Here is a 24,715-nt window from a genome sequence, read left to right as displayed (position 1 = left end):
GCACATAATGAAAATATCCTTTTCTACCTTTTTGTGGATGCTGTGGTTACCGTGACAATTGCTGAATAGGTGGGCACAAAAATAACCAAATATGTTTATATGTACATTTTCCTGATGAATGTGTGAGAATTTTTTTAGATAAATCCAAATCGTTGAATGAACATTGTCAAAACATTTCTCAAAAATGGACACACCTGCAACATTTGCATTATTGTAACTTGTTCCATTGTTTTCGTTATTCAATTTGATTGCTGTCAGAGAGAGTCCCCGCGGAGTTGGATCAATCTACATAGACCGATAGTTACATTGAAAATGAGCCCTAAGGGGGGATGGAGGTGGGAAATGTCACATGTCCTATTCTGATACCCAGCGATTTTCACCTTGAAGTGTGTCTTGGGCCATAATACCCCTCCCCCCCCCAAAAAAAAAAATAAATAAATAAATAAAAATAAATCAATCAATAAAAAATAAATTAATAAAATAATTAATTAATTAATTAATAAGAGGTATGAATGGATACCCGGTACATCAGCGTTTTATGTATAAAGGACCTCTCAAGAAGCCCGTCTAGAAAGGGCGGAATGGTGGAGTAAACAGTATGAACGCGCCTCTGTATTTGGGACCCATCACACGTTTTTATTTAACCCCGGGGACTGGAAAACAAGATAGTATGAGTCGATAATGCATGAAAGGGATAAATCACTTGGCAATCAAGTCCAAAACAATAAGCTAGAAAGTGGCTTCAGTACCACCTTCAATGTTAAGCTTAATTGAGCGTGAAAAGCACCTGTACAAATTCTTATGTTAAAGGTCAGAGCAGAACCCTTTGACCGTCTGGCGGTCTCTTTAATGTATAAAATCAGGTGATTTATCTAATTGGGATCATTTTAAGTACAAGATTTCACTTGTTAATTCACTTTTTCTTCTTTCTATACTCAATTAAATTAGACCTGGGAAGTAATTTTTGCCACCTTGACCATAGGAACCGTGAAACAAACAGTTGTTACGTCGATGGGTCCTACATGTGTAAATATTACTAGTCTTTAATTTTTGTGTTAATAACTTTCAAATGTCTATCCAGATCTAGTTATCTAGCTTTAATTTTAAGGAAAGGATTCTGATTTGCTGGCCATGATTAACATTTCAAAAACAACACATATCGCACGAGCTTTCAAGTAATACAGGGCCCAGCTCCCAATGATTTGCAAAGGTATGCTCGTCCTAAATTTTGACCCACCTACGTCCCGTTAATCCTTTTCCGTGTAAAGCTGTTGGAATGCGGACTCTTCGTTTAGTTCAACTGTTGCACGGAGCATCATTTCTTACACCGATCAGAGGGAGCAGATAGGACTGCAGATGACAATGGCTATTAGAGGTCTGTAGTTGAAAAAAATCAAACTGACTTATCAGATCGATTATTCAGTCCATTAGAAAAATATAGAAACCTGCGTGGTTAATACAAAACACATTGATGATAAAAAAAAAGAGGAAAAGAAAGAGAAAGCACCTAAGCTGCATGAAGTTTTTGCTCACAAATTTCTCGTAATTACAGTGTATGCTCCACCAGGTCCACATTTTGATTCTTTTTTATATATTCACATATATTTCTCTGTTTGATTCGGTGCACATTTCTATAATGTCTATCGAGAATTTTGTACAGCCTATCTCTAGATCTGGTATTGAAAGATTCCAGTGTATAACTAATGCAGTACATTTTACCTTAGACCTTTTTACTATAGTGCGTGAGTTCTGCCTTTAGTTTGTGATGTCCTATTTTACGAGTTCTTGAAAAAAACCAAGGTTGATCATGTGGGCTTTAATTTTCATAGATATAAATATGCAGTTTTGGGAATTTGACATGCCATTTCAGCTACTGATGCGGGAAAATGCATTTTCTTGATTGAATTAACATTACCAAACTCGTCTTCGCTTATGGTCTGTATTCTTATCATTAAGAATGTATAACCATGAAACGATGTCAATTCATTCTTCTACAGAATGATGGAACCTTTAGGAGTTCAAAGGTAACAAAAACGAACCGTACATCTCGGTAAAACGCATTTTCATGTGGTTTTGGACATTGTGGTTGAACATTATTGGTGATGCATTCTTGTAATCACCCATACAATGTTATCAGTACCCTAAATTACCTCGTTACACATCAGCTAATTTGTAACGGGAAAAAAGTACAGCTTAGAAGTCGGTCCCCCCCCCCCCCCCCACACACACACACAGACACACACGTACACCTCAGCCTTCCCTCCTCTCTTCCTTTCTTCGCCATCGAAGGCATGCGGGGGGGGGGGGGGGGGGGGGTATCAAACACACCCTTCGTACAGCAGGCTGAAAGCAGGGGTGTAAGCCAAAATGCACACTTGAATCATTCGTTCAAATATAACGTCGCGCGCCGAGGCCCAGACTAGTCGACTGATGCCCAATTCCAAATACGTACTTTTGTCTTTCTCCCACACTCTCCCATTAACCCCTCCTCCTTTTTTTTTTTTTTTGAATGCTTTCCCCTACCCCCTTATTTTAGATTTGTTTCCTAAGCGCGAAAAGTGTCTGCAAATCGAAAATCTGCTAAATTTTGGTTTAATTCCAACAGATATTTAATTATATGTGAGCTGTTGTTCTAATGTAAGAAGCCTAGTTTGAGACAGTAAAATTGTCAAGTTATTTGTCTGCTTGAGTGGGTATTGACAAGAATTACTTCGGGGATGGAGCCTGATTGTTATCACTGAACCGTGCAGATAGCAATCAGCGGAACTGCTTCTTCTCAATTACGTTTCTGATTAAGGTGTGAGTTATCTAAAAGTGCTTCATAATTAGGATATGGTGAATGGCTTCTACCTTACTATCCGCAAAGTAATGATTGGTAATAACCACATTTCCTTTGTTAAGTAATCGACTTATCAGAGCTCCCCACCTTTTCCCCGTGGTATAAATAAAATGAAGGAAACAGATTTGGGTGAATTTTATGCCGAGGGTAGATTTCATACAGACGAAGACCTGGTGCTGTTGGATGGGTCTCATTACTCCAATATATTCTTTAAATTCCGACATCAGCAAATACACAGCCATCACGCAATATTAGCAACCGCTGCATTTAGAAAAGAAAAATTAGAAAAATCGTGACGTTGTTGAACCGTCATCGTATATATATCCGTTCTGAGCGAATTCGTGAAATCAATGAAGCCTTGTCTCCCGGTTACTGTGAACCGTATACCTGGATATCAGCACACTTATGGTAAAGGTGGTATAAATGACCGGCGGTGAATACCTAGGGAGCACAACGGCAGTGAGGAGATAACGGGATTAACTTGAGGACACTGAGCTTGGAGTGTGTTAGTTTATCGGACCACAAACATTGGACGTTATTTGTTTTATATTGGTCACCGTACATAGAGACGCCTCGTTACCTTCAAGATGTTGCACGGGCGATGCAACAGTTACACAGTAATGTTCCTCGGAACTATTCTGCTTCTAATTACATCTGGGGTGTCTAGCGTTTTGCCAGAAACACAGCAAGCATACAGGGACGCTGTCATCAAGGCACAGTGCAAGGCAAACTGCTTGCAGCAGGTAAGTTGTCAATTGATTGAAAAATTAAGTGACTAGGTCTGTTCATTGCATAGTTTATTATTCGAAAAATGGCTTTTTGAGCTGTAGTATTCAACGAGTATATAGTTGATGACATATTGTGCTTCACCATAAGAAACAGACTTGGAAAGCTTTCTATTTTAAGCTAGTACATTCACAGCAAAGTATCTTTCAGGTAAAAAAGTGACTTGAAGTGACTTAAGACGTAGCAATTGCATAGTCTGTAACTTACCAAAAGCGATTTCTCTTTTTCAAAACAAAACAATTGAATCTCAAACTAATTTCGTTGGATATTGTGTTAAATCGAAGTTCAAGGAAGTAAAAATTACTGGCCCAGACACGAACTAGTAAACTAGTGCAGGCATAATACTTAAAACAATAGCAAAGTCATCTGAATGAATTCCAACTTTGAATTACTGCTAAATGCACGTCGAGAGAACGCTGAATCACAGTTATTCAACCAGATTTTGACACCTCATTGGATTCGGTAATATTCTAAAACAAAAACGTAACCCAGGGAAAGATTTGTTTGAAGCCGAACTCTCTTGAACGTTTCTTGTTTCCATGTTTTACTTAATCATATCGTTCCGAAGTTTGATTTAGGTTACTGTTGGAATAATGATGAGTTTTCAGGAATAATAGATGACATATATTTGTTGAGTTTTTGGTCTTATATCAATAGATCTTCGACCGTGGGTCTCTTGTAAAAATGAAGTCTTATCTCATCACAGCTTGTCTGGTTTGATGGTTATAATTAGATGAGTGCCTTTGTCAGTGCACCGTTTCTGATAAGACGTTTTGGTTTATATATTTTAACTTTAAATAAAAACCTTTCTGATAGCTGGATAGCTGTTGTGATGAAATATTTTATCCCTCGTTTTTGGGTAATTTATTGAAAAAGCAAAGAGATTAAAATGTACAATTGATAGCCATCAAGAAATAAGTCGTCCTTTTTATTAACTTTGTGGTCATGGAATCTATTCAACGTAGTTCCTAGAAAAATGCGTCTATTGATGAGGGTAGAAATTTACAATAATGACATTAACCAACGCAAGCAGAATATTGCGTGACATCAGAAAGACCACGACTATGAACGATTGTTATTGCCTGTGTAAGGGTACGACACATTTCTCATCGGTCTCGCCAGTTGGATACTGTTGATAGCGATTACACGTGTTGAACGTTTTCAAGAGGCAAAATTAGAGATAATATATAGGGCCAACGTCTGTGTACTTTTGAAAGTAAAAGGGAAGTGTTAACAATTCGTATATGTCTTGGTCATGCCATTCTGTTGACTTTCATGTTCGGCAGAGGTTAATTTAAACATCCGTAACGTAATGCATTGTTTTTTGTGGTAAGCCTTCCTGCTCTTAGCTTATTGATGACCATAATGGTGACCTTTAAAATGAAAACAAATTATTTTTAATTATCTTTCGAATATTGCTAATTAGTGAACCGCATCGTTCTCATCAAGTTTGAAATTGGCCTTTACAACATCGACTTCTAGCCTGAATGTTCTGTCTCTTGCACTCTTATTTCTGATTTTTAACGAGCGTGCATGGTAGATAGTGAATATATTAAAAAGTAAATAGGAATGCTAAAGGCTGCACAACCCAGATACGTTAAGGCGAAATGCTTCCGGAAGCGGCGGGGAAGTTGTTCTCAAAAAAAAAAAAAAAAAAAAAAAATAAATAAATAAATAAATAAATAAATAAATAAAAATAAAATAAATAAATAAATAAATAAATAAATTAATTAATTAAAAATAATAATAATAATAAACCACTTTAAAAGGGGTAGTGATTGAAATTTAACCCATTTATGTTTACTTCATTTCAATTCACTTTTTGGTAATAGTTCTACAAATTAAAGCACCAGGAGTTAGTTGAATGAGTAATTTGGATGAGTTTGTTTTGAAAACAATGCTTTTGCTACTAGAATTGGATTTACGCATCATGCAATATTGGCATTTTTAATGCTTCCATTTTTTACTTTCAGTATGGAGGGAGAATTGCAGATAACGAAGATAATTTTTACGACATGTATAGGCAGTATAAATGCTTAGTAGCCAAAGAGAATGAATGTAAACAGGTAAATATGATCTATCTTGGTTGAAACTTTTCTATTCCCAGGTACTCTGTGATAACTGTCATGCAAATGGTTTTTCTGAGAATTAGACCAGCCCAGTACTATCGTTTTACGTTTTCAAATTCACTGTTGTGCAGAAAAATGAAGTTCAGTCACCATTCCCCCCTGCCTATATACAGGTACCAATGCTCTTATAAACTATCCAGTCTTGCACCCCATTCTCATAGATTAGATCGACCTACATTGGATCGACCTAACTCCCTGGGGGTTCACGCTAAATAGCTGTCAGCCGGGCGGACACGAAAGTTAATTACCCCTTAAAGCTTGTAGTAGGCGGGGACGGACACTTAAGGGGGATTATCTGACAGTAATCTAGTGAGACTCCCCGCGGTGATAGATCGATCTAAAAGTTGTGAGAACAGAGCCTTGGATTGGCTTATTTTGTGACCATTCCATTATTTCTGTCTTGGACATACAGCTGGATGGGGGATGGATGGGGTGTCAAAATCTATTAATTCTCATTATTATTTACGTTTTTTCTTACAGTGTCTGAACCCTTGCAGTTATGAGTTCTTTGGACCAGAGCGTTGTAGACAAGAATGTGTAAGTATTATTGTGTAATAATCAGTCAGGTGACTATATACTTGATCTAAATAAGGAATTTTGAATTTTCTCAAATTAAATTTGGCCATGATATCACTACTATGAATAGCTTTTTTTCTTCTGTCACACTGTCCATTTGTTGAAGCTGCATAAATGCCATACCATAAACCACTATTATTGAGGACTATTTGACATATGAAGACAGAGAGTCACATGACAAAGTGCTGCTCATAACATCTTGCTACTGAAAACCTTATGCATCATTGTTGATTTCACTCATGGTAGTGTATGTATGTCACGTAAAGGTGATTTGTAGCTTAAGGTTGTGTTGAGAATTTCTTACAAGAATGTTTATTATTTGTTCTGTTATCATCCAGGAAGGAAAGACTGCTCATAAGATGCATTGATATTTTTTTCTCATATTTCACCACATTGCCACGGCCCATGCGTTGTTTTTTGGTGTCAGATAAGTTTAGACTGTTACAAGTTAATGCAAATGTGACAGCTGATGTTCCCATGCCAGTGTTCCAGGTTGTCTTTGTTTCTTGGCTATTACCGCTTATTTCTAATGCACTTATTGCATTATCTCTGGCTTAGTAATTTTGTGGTAATATTTGGGTTGTGAATTAGCTCTCAGATTTTGCAGTGCCCATTTTCATTACAATTATCCAATAGAGTCAGTAAGGGCAAAGCCAGCTATAAAAGTCTATTATAATAATTTCGTCTTGACGCTCTATTAGTATGAGTGTTTCCTTCATCACTGTCAACAAGCTTCCTGTCTTTCTGACATTTTAATGAAAACCATTGTGCAATCATATCCTAACTGCAGCTTGCTTTTCCTGGCACTTACCACACAGTTTTTACCTGAAGAATTGTCAGTGTGTGTGTATATATTTTTTATAGAACATACCTAAGGCCTTGTTTTGCTCTAGACAAACAATCTTATTCTTGAAGAATATAAGGAATAGAATATAGTATTATATATTTGCTAACCTCAAAGTTTTCTTGAATATCTAAAATTGAAAATTAAGCAAATTATTCCACAGTGAAATATAATGCACATTTGTCATTTTTCACTCAGCTCTGTGCAGAAATAATCTACATTATTTTATACATGATCAATTAATTATTCTATATAAGAAAGTTCAGTGATGTTCATATAATACATTTTTTCCTGTGATCATTTCAGAACAATGCAGTGTGCAAGTCGAGCTGTGACTTCATTTATTCTTTGAAGGAGATGGAAGTGAGGACAAAAGGTAAATACCACAAGAATGTAAAGGGGATTCGTGTGCAGGTTTTAAATGCTTTTGTAATTTTATCCTCCTTTGATGCAGTGCACACTATAGTTATCAAATATACATGTGTATTCATTTGACATATTTTGTTAATTTTCCCACACTATTCTGTATGATACATTCATCTTGATATTTATTAATAATGTCTAAATATGTTGCATGCATCATGGTAATTATTCAGTAGTTGTATGGAATTTGTCTCTTCTATATTTGTTCTCATAAATTCATTTTCAAAGTGTTCTCATCCATAATCCAAAGTGAAAAATAAAAGATATGCTGAATAATAATGCTATGAGAGGGTGTCACCAGAATGGCACCATGTGAAAGCATTTTAGAATTAACATCAAAGAAACTGCATGATTTTGCCACAGGACAATCATCGTTGGCAGGGTGATAATTGATCATAAATTCATTTCATTGGTAAATACATTCCATATCATGAAGGGCAGCTACATGGATTTTCACGGTTTTCTTCTTTGCAAATTTCAGCCAGTCAGACTGCTAACACCAGCTCCAGTTTGCACACCCCGGCATGGGTGTGCAGAGAGACATATGTGTCATCTGGCCAACTTGAGTCCAAGATCCGGTTGCGTCTGCAAGTTCTTCAGAAAAATGGACAGAGTGCAGCAGAAGCATTGGTTTTTGTAATAGAGATGAAAACCAGAGGTCATGGATGGGTGACCATGACTGGGCAGGTGAGTTGAACTAGCTTTTAAGAGTTTTGATATCATAATGTATTGGATATCTTCCAACACCAAAAGTCAGAAGATTATCATGCCAATCACTGTGTTGTGATCACAAGTGGTGAAAATGCCCAAAATCACAACAGAAAGCAAAAATTTATATTATCTGTCCACATAAAGGATAGGTTTCTGAAGCATTGGTTTTTGTAATAGAGATGAAAACCAGAGGTCATGGATGGGTGACCATGACTGGGCAGGTGAGTTGAACTAGCTTTTAAGAGTTTTGATATCATAATGTATTGGATATCTTCCAACACCAAAAGTCAGAAGATTATCATGCCAATCACTGTGTTGTGATCACAAGTGGTGAAAATGCCCAAAATCACAACAGAAAGCAAAAATTTATATTATCTGTCCACATAAAGGATAGGTTTCTGTTTTAATTACACCCAGAGGCATTGACAGGGGACTATTTAATTCCACATTAGATGTCATTTTTGCAGCTAATTTTAGCTTTGGATATTACTCTCTTTAGAGTTCTGCAGTCTGAAGAAAATACAGTTTCGAAAGGCACATTCCCATAGATTTTAGATCGATCTATCCTCGTGGGGAGTCTCACTAGATTACTGTCAGATAATCCAGCTTAAATGTCCATCTCGCCTACTACAAGTGGTAATTAACTTCCGTGTGCGGCTGAATGCAATTTAGCATGAACCCCCAGGGAGTTAGGTCGATCTAGTAAGATCAATCTAAATCTCTGGGAATGCCCTCTAAGCCTGCTTGCCATAAGGGAACATGGGGGCATTGTCATAATGATACTTTGACATGTATAAAGACATTAATGTGGCAATTTTATAAAGAACAATGAACTATTAGAGGGGATTATGACCATGATATTTACTAGCACTCCCTACAGCATTGAAAGTACATGTATGGATTACTACCTTTAAAAACCTTCATTTTAAATTGGTACATATTTACAACTGATGGCAAGCAGTACTGGTAACCTTTTTATGATAATAAAATTGTGATATTGTCAGTGCTAAATTGGGAATCTTAAAAAAATAAAATAAATAAAAAAATAAAGAAGAAGCTCTTTTGGATCTCTGATTAGACCTTTTGTGTCTAAGTTTTGGCCTGGCCACCAATGAACAAAAGGCCAGGCCTGTACGTAGTGATTTCAAAGGGGGTTCCTTTTTCTGAAAAAAGTAGGCCTTTTACCATACCATGAAACCTCAATGTACCAGAGATCAAACCTTGTCCAGAGCAGACCTTTTTCCTGGCGATCCCCCCTCCACCATGGGCCTGAAATGTGTACTTCACACTTTTGATAATAATATGTGCACATCTAAAGAATGATATGAAAAATGAGAAATGGATGTTTGTGAAGTCTTTTAACTATCTATACCTTCAGAACAAGATTGCTTGCTGCACTGGTGACTGACAAAAACCATCAAACCAAAAATGACATTTTTACATGCAGAACAGTGTAATTACATCATTCTGGATATAATACAATATGTCTTTTAGAGATATTAATTATGTGATTAAATAACTGCGTTTGACATATTTGGTGAACTATTGAACACATACATGGTAAATCTAAACCTCTAGACTGATTTATTAACAGGGACACAAGCTAGCATAACATGGAAACCTTCTCAATGAATGAAATAAAATATTTTTCATCAATATTGTTTTCAGTCTGCAAGTGCATTCTTTCCAATTGTTCGACTGTATCCAGATACAGATTACAAGTTTAGGATTTCTGCTGTTTCATCTGAAGGTCTCATTGGAGAAAGCAAGGAGACAGAGTGGGTGCACACATTGCCTAGTAAGTATGTTTGACTAAAAGAACGATGGTTGTAAATATGGTAACTATATTTAATGGAATAAAGTATACTTTGGTTATTAAGTCTTGAATCATGGTATTATGCACACCCATAGATTGATATCGTAAGATAATTAATTTGTGCCATATGTACTGTAACACACTGTATGTATTGTATAATGGTAATTTGTAAACTGCAGGTATTTGTACATGTGCTTTAACATGTAGACCATAGGCAATGTTTGTTCAGAATCAGTAATATGCAGACCAAAGACAGAGTGTGCCATATGTACATGTCAGTTTAATTTCCCAACGTTCACATTAACTGAAACTGGTACCTCCCTGAATGAATAAATGAACTAAACAAACTGTTACCTTAAATTATATCCACACCTTAAAGCCACATCTGTGCAATTTTGACACTGATAGCTGCTCAATAGTAACAGTAAATTTAACCAACCATTTTTTAAAAATGTTTTTTATGTTAATTTTAGGATATTTTGCATTCATTTAAAACCCAATAACAAAAATACATGATCTTTACAGGGATTGAAATACCTGAAATTAAATACCTATCAACAAGTCAGACCTTAGACGATGTTTGCATGTGTTACACATAACTTTTCTTTACTTTTAGACATTTCCCCTTTAAAACCAGCCAAGAGAATTTTTGTTTCTAGTCAGTATTTAGAGGATGGGAAAATGTCAGCAGTGGTGGAGTGGGAGCCATCTGAAGGTAAGTGAGGATCAAGTGGCAGTAATAATGAATGTTATTTTTCCTGTGTATGGTTTCAAATTAATTATGAAAGTCAAGACAATGAGGAAATTCATAAAATGCTGGTGGAAAAAAGTCATTGGGAGCATATAATAATATTATGGCATGCACTAAGTGGAAAATGTAGAGAATTGATAAAAATGAAAAATCAGAATTCTCTATACTTAACTATTCTCAACAGTTATTGTTAATTGTATGAAATTTCAGAACGGACATGTTTTTACCAGCTCCACTGGCTTCCAGACTCTTCAATTCTCCCACCTTCCAGCACAAGAAAAGAGGTAATTCACTACAAGTGCCATTACTTGGTTACAGCTACATCTTAAGTCAAACAATTTTATCAAATTGAAACAATTAATGTAAGTAAATTATATTATAAGCATACATTTAGAACATTTAAATTTCATTTGTAGAATGGGGAAAAAGTGAAATTTGAGATAGCACAAAGAGGCTAATATTGGTGAGACACATAATGAAGTTATTAGGCAGGAAAAAAGTTAACAAAATGAGATTTGGTTAGAATGATTTTCTTCAAACAATTCACCCCCTCTGCATTATATTTAGTCTATAATGATACACCTTTAAATCAATGCTTACCTAACATTTACTCTGGTAATGAATTCTCAGAGTGTCAAGGTAGGTGCAAGATTAGCAAAGTGCATAAGTTCAGGCAAGCAACTTAATAAAATGTAGGGCTTCAGACACGAGTCAGACAGATATGAGCATCAAAAATCTCCGTTATATGTGCATGATCAAAATAGGGTAGAAGAAAATGTTAACAACACGAGAATTTTGATAAATCCAAACTAAACGTTTTAATATTTTAAAGAAATAATATTCTATGTAACACATATTGGTCTGCTCCTTTGTTTGTTTGTAATCACTTTTTTTTTTGTTTCATGATAGATGCCAAATATTTTGACATTTTTTGTTTGAATATTTTGTGCACTGATAATAGCTCTAGGATGAACCCTGTTGATTTTCCCAAGGATTATGTTTGCTTTATACTTGTAAAAAATTCTGAAGGTTTGAAAAATGAACATGGCAAAGCCCATTGACAATTTTGAAAATGTGTATTTTTTAAAGTTTTGGGTGTAATCTCATCAAATCATAGTCCATATAGGTATCTTTTGCTATCACAGGGGTCTCTAGTGTAGCCTTTTACAAAAGTGAATTAGAGGTTTTTTAGAAATTTTGTGGTCATAGAGTAGCCCGGCCATAGGAGCCTGTGGGATTCAGTAGACTACAAACATGCAAAAATAGCAACATGTCAGTTTCACATTAATTTGGCTCCAAAGGTGAAACATTGTTGCATTATAGTTTGCTAAACCCTTGTGCTATTGAACAATTTTACTTTTTTGTTTATTTGTTTTAATTTAATTATTTATGCCTATATGTTCTTATTCTATTTAGTTTCAGTGGCGAGAATTTAAATACAAGATCAAGGGATTGTCATTTGACACACGGTACATCTTAAAACTTTTTACCAAAGATGAAAAGAGTACCTCAGAAAGCAAAGAGATTGATGGAGAATTCTCCACGTGGGACTGTCTTACAGCAAATGGGCACAACTATCAACTTTGTGGTAAGCATGAACAATTCTTTTTTTTTCATCATTTAACAATGACGTTTAGCCACTACTCATGCTCTTGAAAAATTACTGAAATTATACTTGATAAGGATGGGTGCACAAAATCATAATTGAATTAGAAGCTTCAAACTGATGACAGTAGGTTAAACCTTTCGAAATAGTTTTCTTGAACTTTACAACAACTTGGACTAGAACTCGGATTTATAATCCATTTGTTCATTACTGATCATACCTCCCATGCACGAACTGTATTATGTTCAACTCTATTTTAAGGCTTCTTAATCCATCATCTATTGTTTAAATGACCAAGAGCACTTAGTTCATCCTCAAGTCTCAGTGTTGGGTTATGTAATGAGAAGTACTTTAAATAGATGACCAAGCAGTTTTTCTGTGATTAGCTCAAGATCAGAATTATGATTGCGTAACTGCCTCTTGGCTATGGAAATTCATTCTACATTAACCAGGTGTGCAAACTGATAAAAACACAACACAATAGTTTTATTTCTAAGTACTGTTGCATTTTTGCTTGAATTATTTGCAATATGTCTTTTAAGCTTTCTTGTGTTTGTAAATAAGAATAATCAATTGATGGACACCTGTAATAGGGAAGAGTTTAAAAAACTGACAAGAATGTACTGCAAACAAGAAAACAAAAAGCAGATGGAAATATATGTATGCAGGGTGTATCTGTGTTTCATTGTATCATCAATAATGTTCTCATGTTAACAGTGAAGTACCAGTGAAAAAAAATACCATAAGGAGCACAGATGCTTTACCTTCAGACTTTCAGTCACTCACAAATAGTTCACCGTTAATTAATTGGTAAGTTGATTATTTGTATATTTTCACTTCATTATATATTTTTAGGACCAGATGAGCCGGAGTCTCTGAGATATACTCTGTCCACACCAATTGACAACTTGACGAGTGATGTGAATGTTAGCGTCACATGGGAGCCCCCAAGATACTGGAGTCTTAGTAATAATGTGGACATGTACAAAATAAGTTGGAGAAGAGAGACACCCTTTCCCACTGTGTGGAACACCAAGCCCGAGAAAGGGATGCTTATGGTGCCCTGGGTGAGTGAAGTGGATTATTTTATCAATCTCCAAACTATTGTATTTTCAGCATATCATATTGATTCAGTGTTGATTTGAAAATACATTACTGAATATGTCAAGTCCATTTTCATAAATTAGTTTTGGTCATTGTGAAAATTCATTTACTAGTAGATACATCATGTCTAAGTCTGGTTTGTGATTTTTTTTCAGAACGTGACCTCTGCAGTGATCGAGGGTTTGACTCTTGGAAATGTGTATGAAGTTTCTGTTGAAAGCTTGTCTAGGGGTGGCTCTGGAAAACGTAAAACAATCCAAGTTAGCACAGCCAGTAAGTAGAAAATAAGCTCTGATGACATAATCATTATAATATGTGGCATTTTAATGTTTTAAATTAGTTAGAAATCATTCATTTGTCACAATTTGGAGAAAGATATTCTTTGTGCATCAGCAGAAAGGGATAATTTGGGTACTTAAAAAACAATAAAGTAATGCTTTTTTTTTGTTCAATCCATGCAGCCATAGCAGAGTTAAGCAGAAATATTAAATGTTATATTTTAACTTTGCTTTTTGTTTTTTTTCTTGATATTTTCCCTTCTTTTCGAATCCAGTAATTTCTTTCATAAGATCTATAAACGTTTCCAACAGGATATTGGTGCTAGCTGGTAAAGCAGATCTAGTCAAATCAATAAATGCATTCTTAAGTTTCATTCGCCTACAGAATATATTATATCAAGTATTATATTATATTATTTCATTCAATTTTTTTCTTAGTTTCAAATTCCTTAAAAATCAATCAAGTTGTACCAACAACTGTAGAGGACACCAAGTCCCCAGAAGAGAGTGTGCAGGTGATGGAAACTGTGAGTGCTCAGCAAAGTGAGGTGACAGTTGGCAACACAAGCGAAAACAATGAGGCACAGAACTCTGTGTTAATCATCGTCACTGTGACAGGGATTGGGTGCCTGGTGCTCCTGACAGGGGTGATCTTCTGCATAAGGAGATATTTTCTGTTGCCTGGCACATGCAAAAAGAGCAATGCTGATAGTGTAAGTAACCAGGGTTTTGTGAGGAAATTTCAATTTAGTTTTTGGTGAAATTTGTTGAAATAGTTTACTTTCATACCTGTTTATTATACAGGGAAAATTCAGCATGCTAGAGTGAACCTCCTACACTGATTAATATGAATAGTTTTTTAATGTATATTCAAGACATTTTTATATTTCAAGAGAAATTATGAAACATCCCTCAAATGTTGAAAGATGTTTTATTTGTTCCTTAAATTTGAAAAACATTCTGAAAATAACCATTATATTATAACTACCTATAAAATTTATCTAAATGACCATTTTAGGTGAACAACATATACACTCGGTATTCTGATATTGAGGAAGGCAGATCTCCAGAGCAGACAGATCTAGTTGGAGGAGTTGAGGCAGTAGATGATTATGAAATCAATCTGAGCTCTCTTGCCCTATTGGATGTGCTTGGGCAAGGAGCATTTGGCAAAGTGGTCCGAGGGCAGTTGAAGGAAGCTTGCGCCAGGGCAAGCAAAAATTCACTGGTGGCTGTGAAAATGCTTAAAGGTAAAAATAAGTCTTTTTTATTATGTAATACATGACAAAAATAAACTTTAAGGCCTCACTTAAGCATGCATGGAAGGTTTTTTTAGTATCCCAGTGATATTAATCTTATTGATAAGATAGGTAATTATTTTTTAAATCTCCTATTGAGCCCAGTATGCTGTTTTAAGTCAAAGCATTGTATAAAAACTTGATTAAGAAGATAAACTTTTTTATGTAAATAACTGATGCAGATTCAATTGTGATATTTCAGCCTATGCTATGGAGGAGGAGAGTGTGAGTTTGCTTGAAGAGATTGACATGATGAAGCATCTTGGCAGCCATCAGAATATTGTCAGTATGGTGGCATGCTGTACCAAAGGACCTAAATTGTGTCTCGTAATGGACTTCTGTCCCCATGGAGACCTAAGGAATTACCTCAGGAAAATCCGAGAAAAGGTTAGCATTTTTTCTCAGTGATAATGAATTTTTAATTCAAGCTGAGTTGTACTTAATTTATGATAATTGCTTTAATATTGTCCAGTTTTTTAATCTAAGAAAATTAAGGAATAAAATTGTCTTTTAAAGTTCTGTTTACAGAAATCTCAATATAAATGTGTATCTTGTATGCAGAGAATTTTTTCGCATGGTTGTTCCCTCCTATAAATATCTTTTTAATTTGTAGTAAACACATTTTGGGAGATACTTAATCACTTAAGACGTTAAAAATCTGGATTGAAGTATATTTCACACATTAATCAAAAGAACATCTGCAACTTTTTTTCCATCACTCTGCAGTTTTGCACCATTTAACACTTAAAGAATGCAATGACTTTACATTTATATTAGCACCATTGCTACAGTGTGAGTTGGCTTAAGTTTAAAATTAACTATAATCACTCGGGAGGAGTTAATTACCTCCCATTAGAGTATAGATCAAGGAGTTGCAAGGGGAATTGATTTGCTTTGCCTGATACCTGTAATGCATTAGTGGGCTGACAGCAAAACATGATATTTGATAGCCACTGAGATTGTGGTTATTAACTTTGGCTACATAAAACCGTTCTGCTAAATATTCTGCAAAATGTTATGAACAAGAAAATTGCTTGAATGTTTTCAATTATCAGTTAATTAGGGTTGAGAACTATTCATGCATAATGCACACACCAAAGCATACATATCAGTGCAATTGTTGGATAACCTAATTAGTCTGACACCATTTTCTACTTATAAAATTGTTTACAAAATATTTCAGAATCTTTCTTTTTGTTCAATCTATAACTGCAAAATTCTAGAATAAAGTTTATGGATCTGTCAGGTTTAGATAACAAGATCAGGGGCGGATCCAGATATATTTTCTGACAGTCTTCCACAATATCTTTGTTGATCCATCCTCCATTTTTGACCGTCTTCTGACAGAAAAAATTAGGTACTCATCAATGTAAACTTAGAAGTTTGACCGTCTTCCGGAAGACCCAGAAGACAGCCTCAATCCGCCCCTGAAGATGGTGAAATCTTTTCTCCTTCCAGCATGCTCCTGCCCTCAACCTGATCCCAAACAGTAAGGACTATGGCTTTTATCCAGTCAGCTCCAGGAGAAGCAACACGCCTGACAGTGGGGTTGCTATACCTCATAACAGAGGCCATCTAATCACAGATACAAACAATGGTTAGTATTCTCATTCTAACTGACGCAGTTCTGGTCATTTGATGGGTTTCAGCACTTGGTTGTTGCCGTGTTAAATGAGTTGACTGTGTTCTGTTTTTACTTAAATCATAAATTGACAGATATTGAAAAAAATCTTGACTGTCCACTTGTTTTTATGACAGTAAACTAATTAATTTTCTTTCCGTCCATAAAACTTGAGATTTAGGTTGTAGTGATCTTCTTAAATAAAAACTGACAAATTTCTGTCAGTGTGTTTGAAATTTGTTTTTTTTTATTACTCCAAGGCATATACACGCATATTTTCATTGTTAAATAATTCTAACTGTAGTGAAATGAACCCTTAGGCATTGCTTGACAGCATTAGAAAGCTTAGTTCCCTTGTTCTTTCCCAGACTATGGCATAGTCTCCAGCACAAGTGTAGATTCTGCCCGAGGAAGTGTCCTCTCTGAGACAACATCTACCTCTCATCTTGCAGGTGGAGCCATCTGGGGACAGGGGGATCCCGTCTGTCAGTCAGAGGTCAAAGGTGAGATATAACTGTGTCTCATACACCCTTCTACATGTGTGTTACATAATAAGTTTTGCTAATAATTTATTTTAATTATACAGCTTGCACTTTTATTTAGTAAGCATCATTGAAAAAAAAAAAAAAAAAGAAAACCTCAATTTTTTTTATTTTCTTACAGTAATGTCATGGGAATATTTTGATTCAGAAAAGGAAATTGACAGTGTCAGACTCTAAACCACAATCTGCTAGTCATTACATGTTATTGCTTTTGAAATTATTTCAGATGTGGGATTATATGATGCCTTACCATCTGTGACGCAGCTCATGTCGTATGCCAGGCAGATTGCTATGGGAATGGTTAGTAAATCTATTAGTTTAAGATGACACACCTGAGACCAATAAAACAGGATGATAAAACTTGTCAGATTTTCCAGATAAACGGATGAGGCCCAGACAGGGGATGGAAGTTTGAAATAAATGCAATTTTGTTTAAAGGTCATTCTGGCAGAGTATTTGATAGGTTTTTGTCATTTGTTACAGCATAGCACTTTAGATGGGGGTTTTCGTTTGGGGTACATAGCTTGAAAAGTAATCACACATTTACTTTTACCAGGTACAAATGGATATAATCGTCTTTCTGTAACATTGTGTAGTTGTTAAAAAGGACCAATAAATGTCTCATGCTGTTCAACTGTAGATAACAATCTTAAGATAATGATTTTTAGTAGTTTTGACATTTCGTTTTTATCAATTGTATAGGAATACTTGGCACAGAAACGGTATGTACACCGTGACTTGGCGGCTCGTAATGTGCTTGTGTGTGACAATGGAGTGGTAAAAGTTTCTGACTTTGGTCTCACCAGAGATATCTATGAAAGCAGCATGTACAGGAAGACTACAGCAGGGAAAGTGCCCTTTAAATGGATGTCTATTGAAGCCATATTTGACCAGGTTTACACCACCAAAAGTGATGTGTAAGTTAATATATTTGTACCATTACTGAAAGTTTTAGTTAGCTTGTAAAGATAATTATGTATTGATATGGTACCCCAAAAATACCCTCAAAAGCATTAAAAAACAAATTTAATGAAAATTGCACTTTTCATAATTTGTAATGGTTTTTGCAAAATTGTACAGGATATGAAAAGTGAGTTTTATGAAAAACAAGAACGGTGCAGAAAAAGATAAACAGTGTGCAGAAAAAGATAAACATTTTGACTGTTAATAATCATCTTTATGAAATAATAATTTTTCAGCATATAAATCTTTACTCTATATAAATGTCTATGTCAATGTTTTACTTATTCAGTTTGTTTCTATTTGTAGCTGGTCATTTGGTATTGTTTTATGGGAGATAGTGACATTTGGAGGCACCCCTTATCCTGGTATTCCAAACAAGGACTTGTTCAATCTGCTCAAAGAAGGCTTCAGGATGGAAAAACCAGACAACTGTAGCCAGCAAGTGTGAGTATAATAAATCAGGTCATAGTCTTGGCTTTGTATTTATAGTGAAGTACAGTTATGTTACTGATTCAGAAGGAAAATTGGGGTTGATGATAAATTTGCTGATGAACATCAGTTTTCTCTTTGTTCTTAGTTTTGAGCCCTGAACTCTTGTTGGATTTTTTGGTCTTATTATATTTATTTTGACTTCGGTTTCTTTTTCTGCCTACTGGCTGATCTTGAGTGGCATCAGGAGTAACTAAGACTGGAAACAGATTTTAACTATAATCACCTGACAACATAGCCTCTATACCCAAATTCTGACCTTGGAAATGTGAAATAATATGGTCACCTTGCAATATCATTCAGTTAGTTGGTTTCTTGAGATTACCTCCACCAGAGGCAAGATATAATGGCAAATACTGGCAATGGCATTGGTGATAGATGAAACAGAACCATCTATTACAATCTTTTTGCCAGTTAATAGTTGAAGGTCTTGATTAAAGAGATTACAGGAAATCCTAGATAGGGAACTTTATAATGCCATTTGGTTTTGTTTCTGATCTGTGAGCTTATAAACAGACAGAGCTATTATTCAATATGAGCGTCTTTCAGGACCCTCTTATAAATGACTAGGAAATCTGATCTAGGCTGAAGTAAATCACATTTCCATTATTGATGATAATAGCTCAGTAATTCTTTGTCACACTAAGTAGTTTGAGACTCTTTGAGACTTGAATAAAAAGTTATCCGCATTCTGCACTGTAAAGAAGTGAAAGTAAAAATATTTTTCATAAAAGGTTATATATCTTATTTCTGAAGCATGACAAAGAAAATTCAGTTGCCTATTATCGTGGTGCACTTGAAGGTTCAAACCTTAAAAATCAAGACTACCAAGTTTCCTTTTTAGCCTCTGTATACAGCTTACATCTTTTCAATATTCTTGTAACATTAGGTTAAGTGAACTGCCGAGTTATTCACTGATATTTTTGTTGTTCACAGCTATGAGGTGATGTTAACCTGTTGGCACCCTGATCCACAAGACAGGCCTGACTTCACTGAGCTCAGAGCCAACTTTGAGGCAATTCTAGAAGATTCTCATCCTTACATGGATTTCAACCTCCAAGGCAACACAGACTACTATGTTCAGGATTCTGGGAGTGATAGTGCACAAAACAAGTAAGTGTGTTAAACATATGTCTTTTTGGATACCAAATAAAAATTATATATATATATATATATATATATATATATATATATATATATATATAATATTCATGTAACATCCTTTATCCTTTTTTCTTATGGTCTTTCTTTCTTCAATAGGGAATGCAGTATTTAGCACTTATTAAATACACAGAAATAAATTTAGATGTTTTCATGGCACATTTAAGGCAAAAGCTATGTGCAACCTTATTAAAATGGATTGCTGCATTATGTTCAGCTATTACTGGATTTTAAATAGATAAATATTTCTCTTAGTGTTAGTGTGTTCAAATTAAAACTTATCCAATATTTATGAATTATTCAATTATTTTTTTAGTGCACTGCCTGTAAGGAGTAACACAGTGGAGTCAAGCTCTAGTGCAGACAGCACAGTTTTCCTTTTGGCAGACACAGCCAGCAATGCACAGCAGCAGCACAACAACTGCAATCAAAATCTTCTCACAGCTGAAGTCCATAACCCTGAGTCTCAACTTACACCTTTGTTAACATCCTCTCCTGGCAGAAAGGAAAGTCCTGTGCAGCAGACACTCAACACACAAGGCAGTGGCAGCCGAACGTCCCTTGATAAATTGATGGATTCGGGCATCCATGCGGATGACAGTGCAATCATGTTAGACCAAAGTTTATCTTCAGAGACTCCTCATGCAAATGGTGCTAAAAACTTCTCCACTTCAACTAATAACATGGACTTTGTTTGTGATATAGAGGACAATCCTGACCAAAAAGAGATGGCGAGCAAACCTGCGCGGAGAGTTGCTGTTCTTGAAAAAGCCAATGGACTGCTCTCTAGCTTGAAGGCTTCTTTTGGTTCACTGCCTCGTTTTCCATTCAATCTAGCCAAGAAGACTAGCCACACAACAACTATAGGCAAAAATGCCCAAACCGAGTTGGAATCCATTAGTTTTAATGACAAGCCACCCCTTCAAACCTGTGTCAGTGTTGATTTAGTCAACACAGATGATGATGATGGCCAGTTTTTAAAGAAAAAAATGTGGAGAAGTGACCTCTTATTGCACCAGCCTAAAACCTCCGTGGTTGCGGAATGCTCCTTATGAAATATTGAGCTAGGGTTTTCATTTAAACTGTTTGGAGATATTGGACAAATCTGATTGTGTATATTAAGACATTTATTTTTTTATTCAATAACATGGGTACATAACTAAGATAAGGACAGGAAAGATATTTTAAACAGTTTTCAAATCTGAAAATGCCACCAATTCCTTTGCATAAAATCTTTTTAGTAAAACCCAACAGTAACAATTGTGCATTATATTATTCACAGCAGACACTAGTGTAAAGTGTCTGATAGTAAAGCAAACTGTGATGATATGCTATATACTTTTAATTGTTACCGAGTGATATTTATTAGCAAGGATGTAGTTCTGGTCTGCTAAGCTGGCTTTGCACTCTTCTAAAAGCACTATATTCTTATGTGGTATTTAAATCAGAATCCAATTTTGAATGAATACAATTGAAACTATGTTGTTTTGTCTTTGTGTGCACATTTTATATAAGGTTTTTCAGCACATAATTGTTATATCCGTGCAATTTATACTGCACTCATGCTCTAAACCTTTTAAACTCCAAGTTAGGTATTGTAATTGGTTAATGAATTGTGCAAGTATCTTTCTTTTTCATGTCACCTTGTCACTACTGTAAGACAGAGGAACAAGTGATTTTCACCAGTTTCTCTTTTTTCATTTAACTTGTCACTTTGAGAATAATTATCTCCGAAGCATATTTTTGTGCAAATTAGGCCTGTGTTGTGTTATATGTACGGAACCAAATATTTACAAAAATTAACATGTTGATAAAACCAACATTTGTAAATATTGACGTGGAATGTTGTAAAATTGATGGTTAAGAGCTATTTTTTTTTATATAAAAGACTGGTGCCAGCCATAAGATTTTAAAAATGTTTAACATTGTCCTATTGCCAATACACAGTTACCACCCAGTTCTGCATTACATGCATTAAATGACAGCAGTTTCTTTATAATCTTATTGTCAATAGTAATTTCCCATTGCCAGTTTTACATCTATTTTTTTTTTATTTTATGTGTCAGTTTTCTTTTCCTTTTTTTACTTATCCCATGATAGATATACTGACTTAATTTGTATTTGAATGATCATTTTTTTTTATTTAATAGGAATAGTTAATTTTAATGTCTACGACCATAGCACTTGTTAGTGAGCAGAAACATTGTGAGAAGTAAAAGGTAGTTTTTGGTTAAAAAAAGCACAAACAAATCACAAAGAATTGAAATGTTGATGTGATCATATGATCAGTACCTGATAAAACACTCAACAAAATGAATAGAAAAAAATATAAAAATGTAAAAGAAAGAACTCAATAAATGGTGTGACGTAATCTGACATTTTAGAATCCTTTTCTCTAGCACCATAAAACTCTTTCCCTTACTATTTACATTGAAAAAACTCAGTCTAATTATTTCTTAGTAAAAATGAAAACTGAAACGGGAAACAAAGCAATAACTTAGTCTTTTTTATTTTCTGTACTTTGATTGTATATAGTAATAAAAGCAGGCCCAATATCAGCTGTATAAAATTTGAGGATACAGGAAAAATTGCACTTTTTTTAAAAGCACTATATTTTTATGTGGTATTTAAATCAGAATCCAATTTTGAATGAATACAATTGAAACTATGTTGTTTTGTCTTTGTGTGCACATTTTATATAAGGTTTTTCAGCACATAATTGTTATATCCGTGCAATTTATACTGCACTCATGCTCTAAAGCTTTTAAACTCCAAGTTAGGTATTGTAATTGGTTAATGAATTGTGCAAGTATCTTTCATTTTCATGTCACCTTGTCACTACTGTAAGACAGAGGAACAAGTGATTTTCACCAGTTTCTCTTTTTTCATTTAACTTGTCACTTTGAGAATAATTATCTCCGAAGCATATTTTTGTGCAAATTAGGCCTGTGTTGTGTTATATGTACGGAACCAAATATTTACAAAAATTAACATGTTGACAAAACCAACATTTGTAAATATTGACGTGGACTGTTGTAAAATTGATGGTTAAGAGCTATTTTTTTTATATAAAAGACTGGTGCCAGCCATAAGATTTTAAAAATGTTTAACATCGTCCTATTGCCAATACACAGTTACCACCCAGTTCTGCATTACATGCATTAAATGACAGCAGTTTCTTTATAATCTTATTGTCAATAGTAATTTCCCATTGCCAGTTTTACATCTATTTTTTTTTTATTTTATGTGTCAGTTTTCTTTTCCTTTTTTTACTTATCCCATGATAGATATACTGACTTAATTTGTATTTGAATGATCATTTTTTTTTATTTAATAGGAATAGTTAATTTTAATGTCTACGACCATAGCACTTATTAGTGAGCAGAAACATTGTGAGAAGTAAAAGGTAGTTTTTGGTTAAAAAAAGCACAAACAAATCACAAAGAATTGAAATGTTGATGTGATCATATGATCAGTACCTGATAAAACACTCAACAAAATGAATAGAAAAAAATATAAAAATGTAAAAGAAAGAACTCAATAAATGGTGTGACGTAATCTGACATTTTAGAATCCTTTTCTCTAGCACCATAAAACTCTTTCCCTTACTATTTACATTGAAAAAACTCAGTCTAATTATTTCTTAGTAAAAATGAAAACTGAAACTGGAAACAAAGCAATAACTTAGTCTTTTTTATTTTCTGTACTTCGATTGTATATAGTAATAAAAGCAGGCCCAATATCAGCTGTATAAAATTTGAGGATACAGGAAAAATTGCACTTTTTTTAAAAGCACTATATTTTTATGTGGTATTTAAATCAGAATCCAATTTTGAATGAATACAATTGAAACTATGTTGTTTTGTCTTTGTGTGCACATTTTATATAAGGTTTTTCAGCACATAATTGTTATATCCGTGCAATTTATACTGCACTCATGCTCTAAACCTTTTAAACTCCAAGTTAGGTATTGTAATTGGTTAATGAATTGTGCAAGTATCTTTCTTTTTCATGTCACCTTGTCACTACTGTAAGACAGAGGAACAAGTGATTTTCACCAGTTTCTCTTTTTTCATTTAACTTGTCACTTTGAGAATAATTATCTCCGAAGCATATTTTTGTGCAAATTAGGCCTGTGTTGTGTTATATGTACGGAACCAAATATTTACAAAAATTAACATGTTGATAAAACCAACATTTGTAAATATTGACGTGGAATGTTGTAAAATTGATGGTTAAGAGCTATTTTTTTATATAAAAGACTGGTGCCAGCCATAAGATTTTAAAAATGTTTAACATTGTCCTATTGCCAATACACAGTTACCACCCAGTTCTGCATTACATGCATTAAATGACAGCAGTTTCTTTATAATCTTATTGTCAATAGTAATTTCCCATTGCCAGTTTTACATCTATTTTTTTTTATTTTATGTGTCAGTTTTCTTTTCCTTTTTTTACTTATCCCATGATAGATATACGGACTTAATTTGTATTTGAATGATCATTTTTTTTTATTTAATAGGAATAGTTAATTTTAATGTCTACGACCATAGCACTTGTTAGTGAGCAGAAACATTGTGAGAAGTAAAAGGTAGTTTTTGGTTAAAAAAAGCACAAACAAATCACAAAGAATTGAAATGTTGATGTGATCATATGATCAGTACCGATAAAACACTCAACAAAATGAATAGAAAAAAATATAAAAATGTAAAAGAAAGAACTCAATAAATGTTGTGACGTAATCTGACATTTTAGAATCCTTTTCTCTAGCACCATAA

The 24,715-nt window shown here is 34.5% G+C and overlaps 1 protein-coding gene across 3 annotated transcripts; it reads left to right on the top strand.

Annotated features, from left to right (window-relative positions):
- The first annotated feature begins 2,754 nt into the window (after window positions 1-2,754).
- LOC106168493 (tyrosine-protein kinase receptor torso) lies at window positions 2,755-23,500 on the top strand. Of its 3 annotated transcripts, none has more exons than XM_013547570.3 (21): window positions 2,755-3,582; window positions 5,599-5,691; window positions 6,235-6,291; window positions 7,481-7,550; window positions 8,079-8,284; window positions 9,977-10,106; window positions 10,741-10,839; window positions 11,086-11,159; window positions 12,292-12,463; window positions 13,337-13,548; window positions 13,741-13,858; window positions 14,302-14,576; window positions 14,882-15,113; window positions 15,364-15,548; window positions 16,620-16,758; window positions 17,235-17,285; window positions 17,551-17,624; window positions 18,027-18,241; window positions 18,594-18,731; window positions 19,713-19,889; window positions 20,254-23,500. In XM_013547570.3, the coding sequence occupies exons 1-21, from the start codon at window positions 3,427-3,429 to the stop codon at window positions 20,990-20,992; spliced, it is 3,612 nt and encodes a 1,203-aa protein (XP_013403024.2). In that variant the 5' UTR covers window positions 2,755-3,426; the 3' UTR covers window positions 20,993-23,500. The 3 variants fall into 3 exon arrangements, with proteins under 3 accessions (XP_013403024.2, XP_013403023.2, XP_086870029.1); XM_013547569.3 differs by having other exon boundaries at window positions 17,151-17,285; XM_087013903.1 differs by lacking the exons at window positions 2,755-3,582; window positions 5,599-5,691; window positions 6,235-6,291; window positions 7,481-7,550; window positions 8,079-8,284 and adding an exon at window positions 8,446-8,529 and having other exon boundaries at window positions 17,151-17,285.
- Window positions 23,501-24,715: the final 1,215 nt, after the last annotated feature.

This window comes from Lingula anatina, chromosome 1 (assembly GCF_051362555.1).
Source record: "Lingula anatina isolate TDL-2025a chromosome 1, LinAna3.0, whole genome shotgun sequence".
Classification (NCBI taxonomy): Eukaryota; Metazoa; Brachiopoda; class Lingulata; order Lingulida; family Lingulidae; genus Lingula; species Lingula anatina.
Note: the sequence above shows the minus strand (reverse complement) of the source record. Positions and strands in the feature narration are given on the sequence as shown.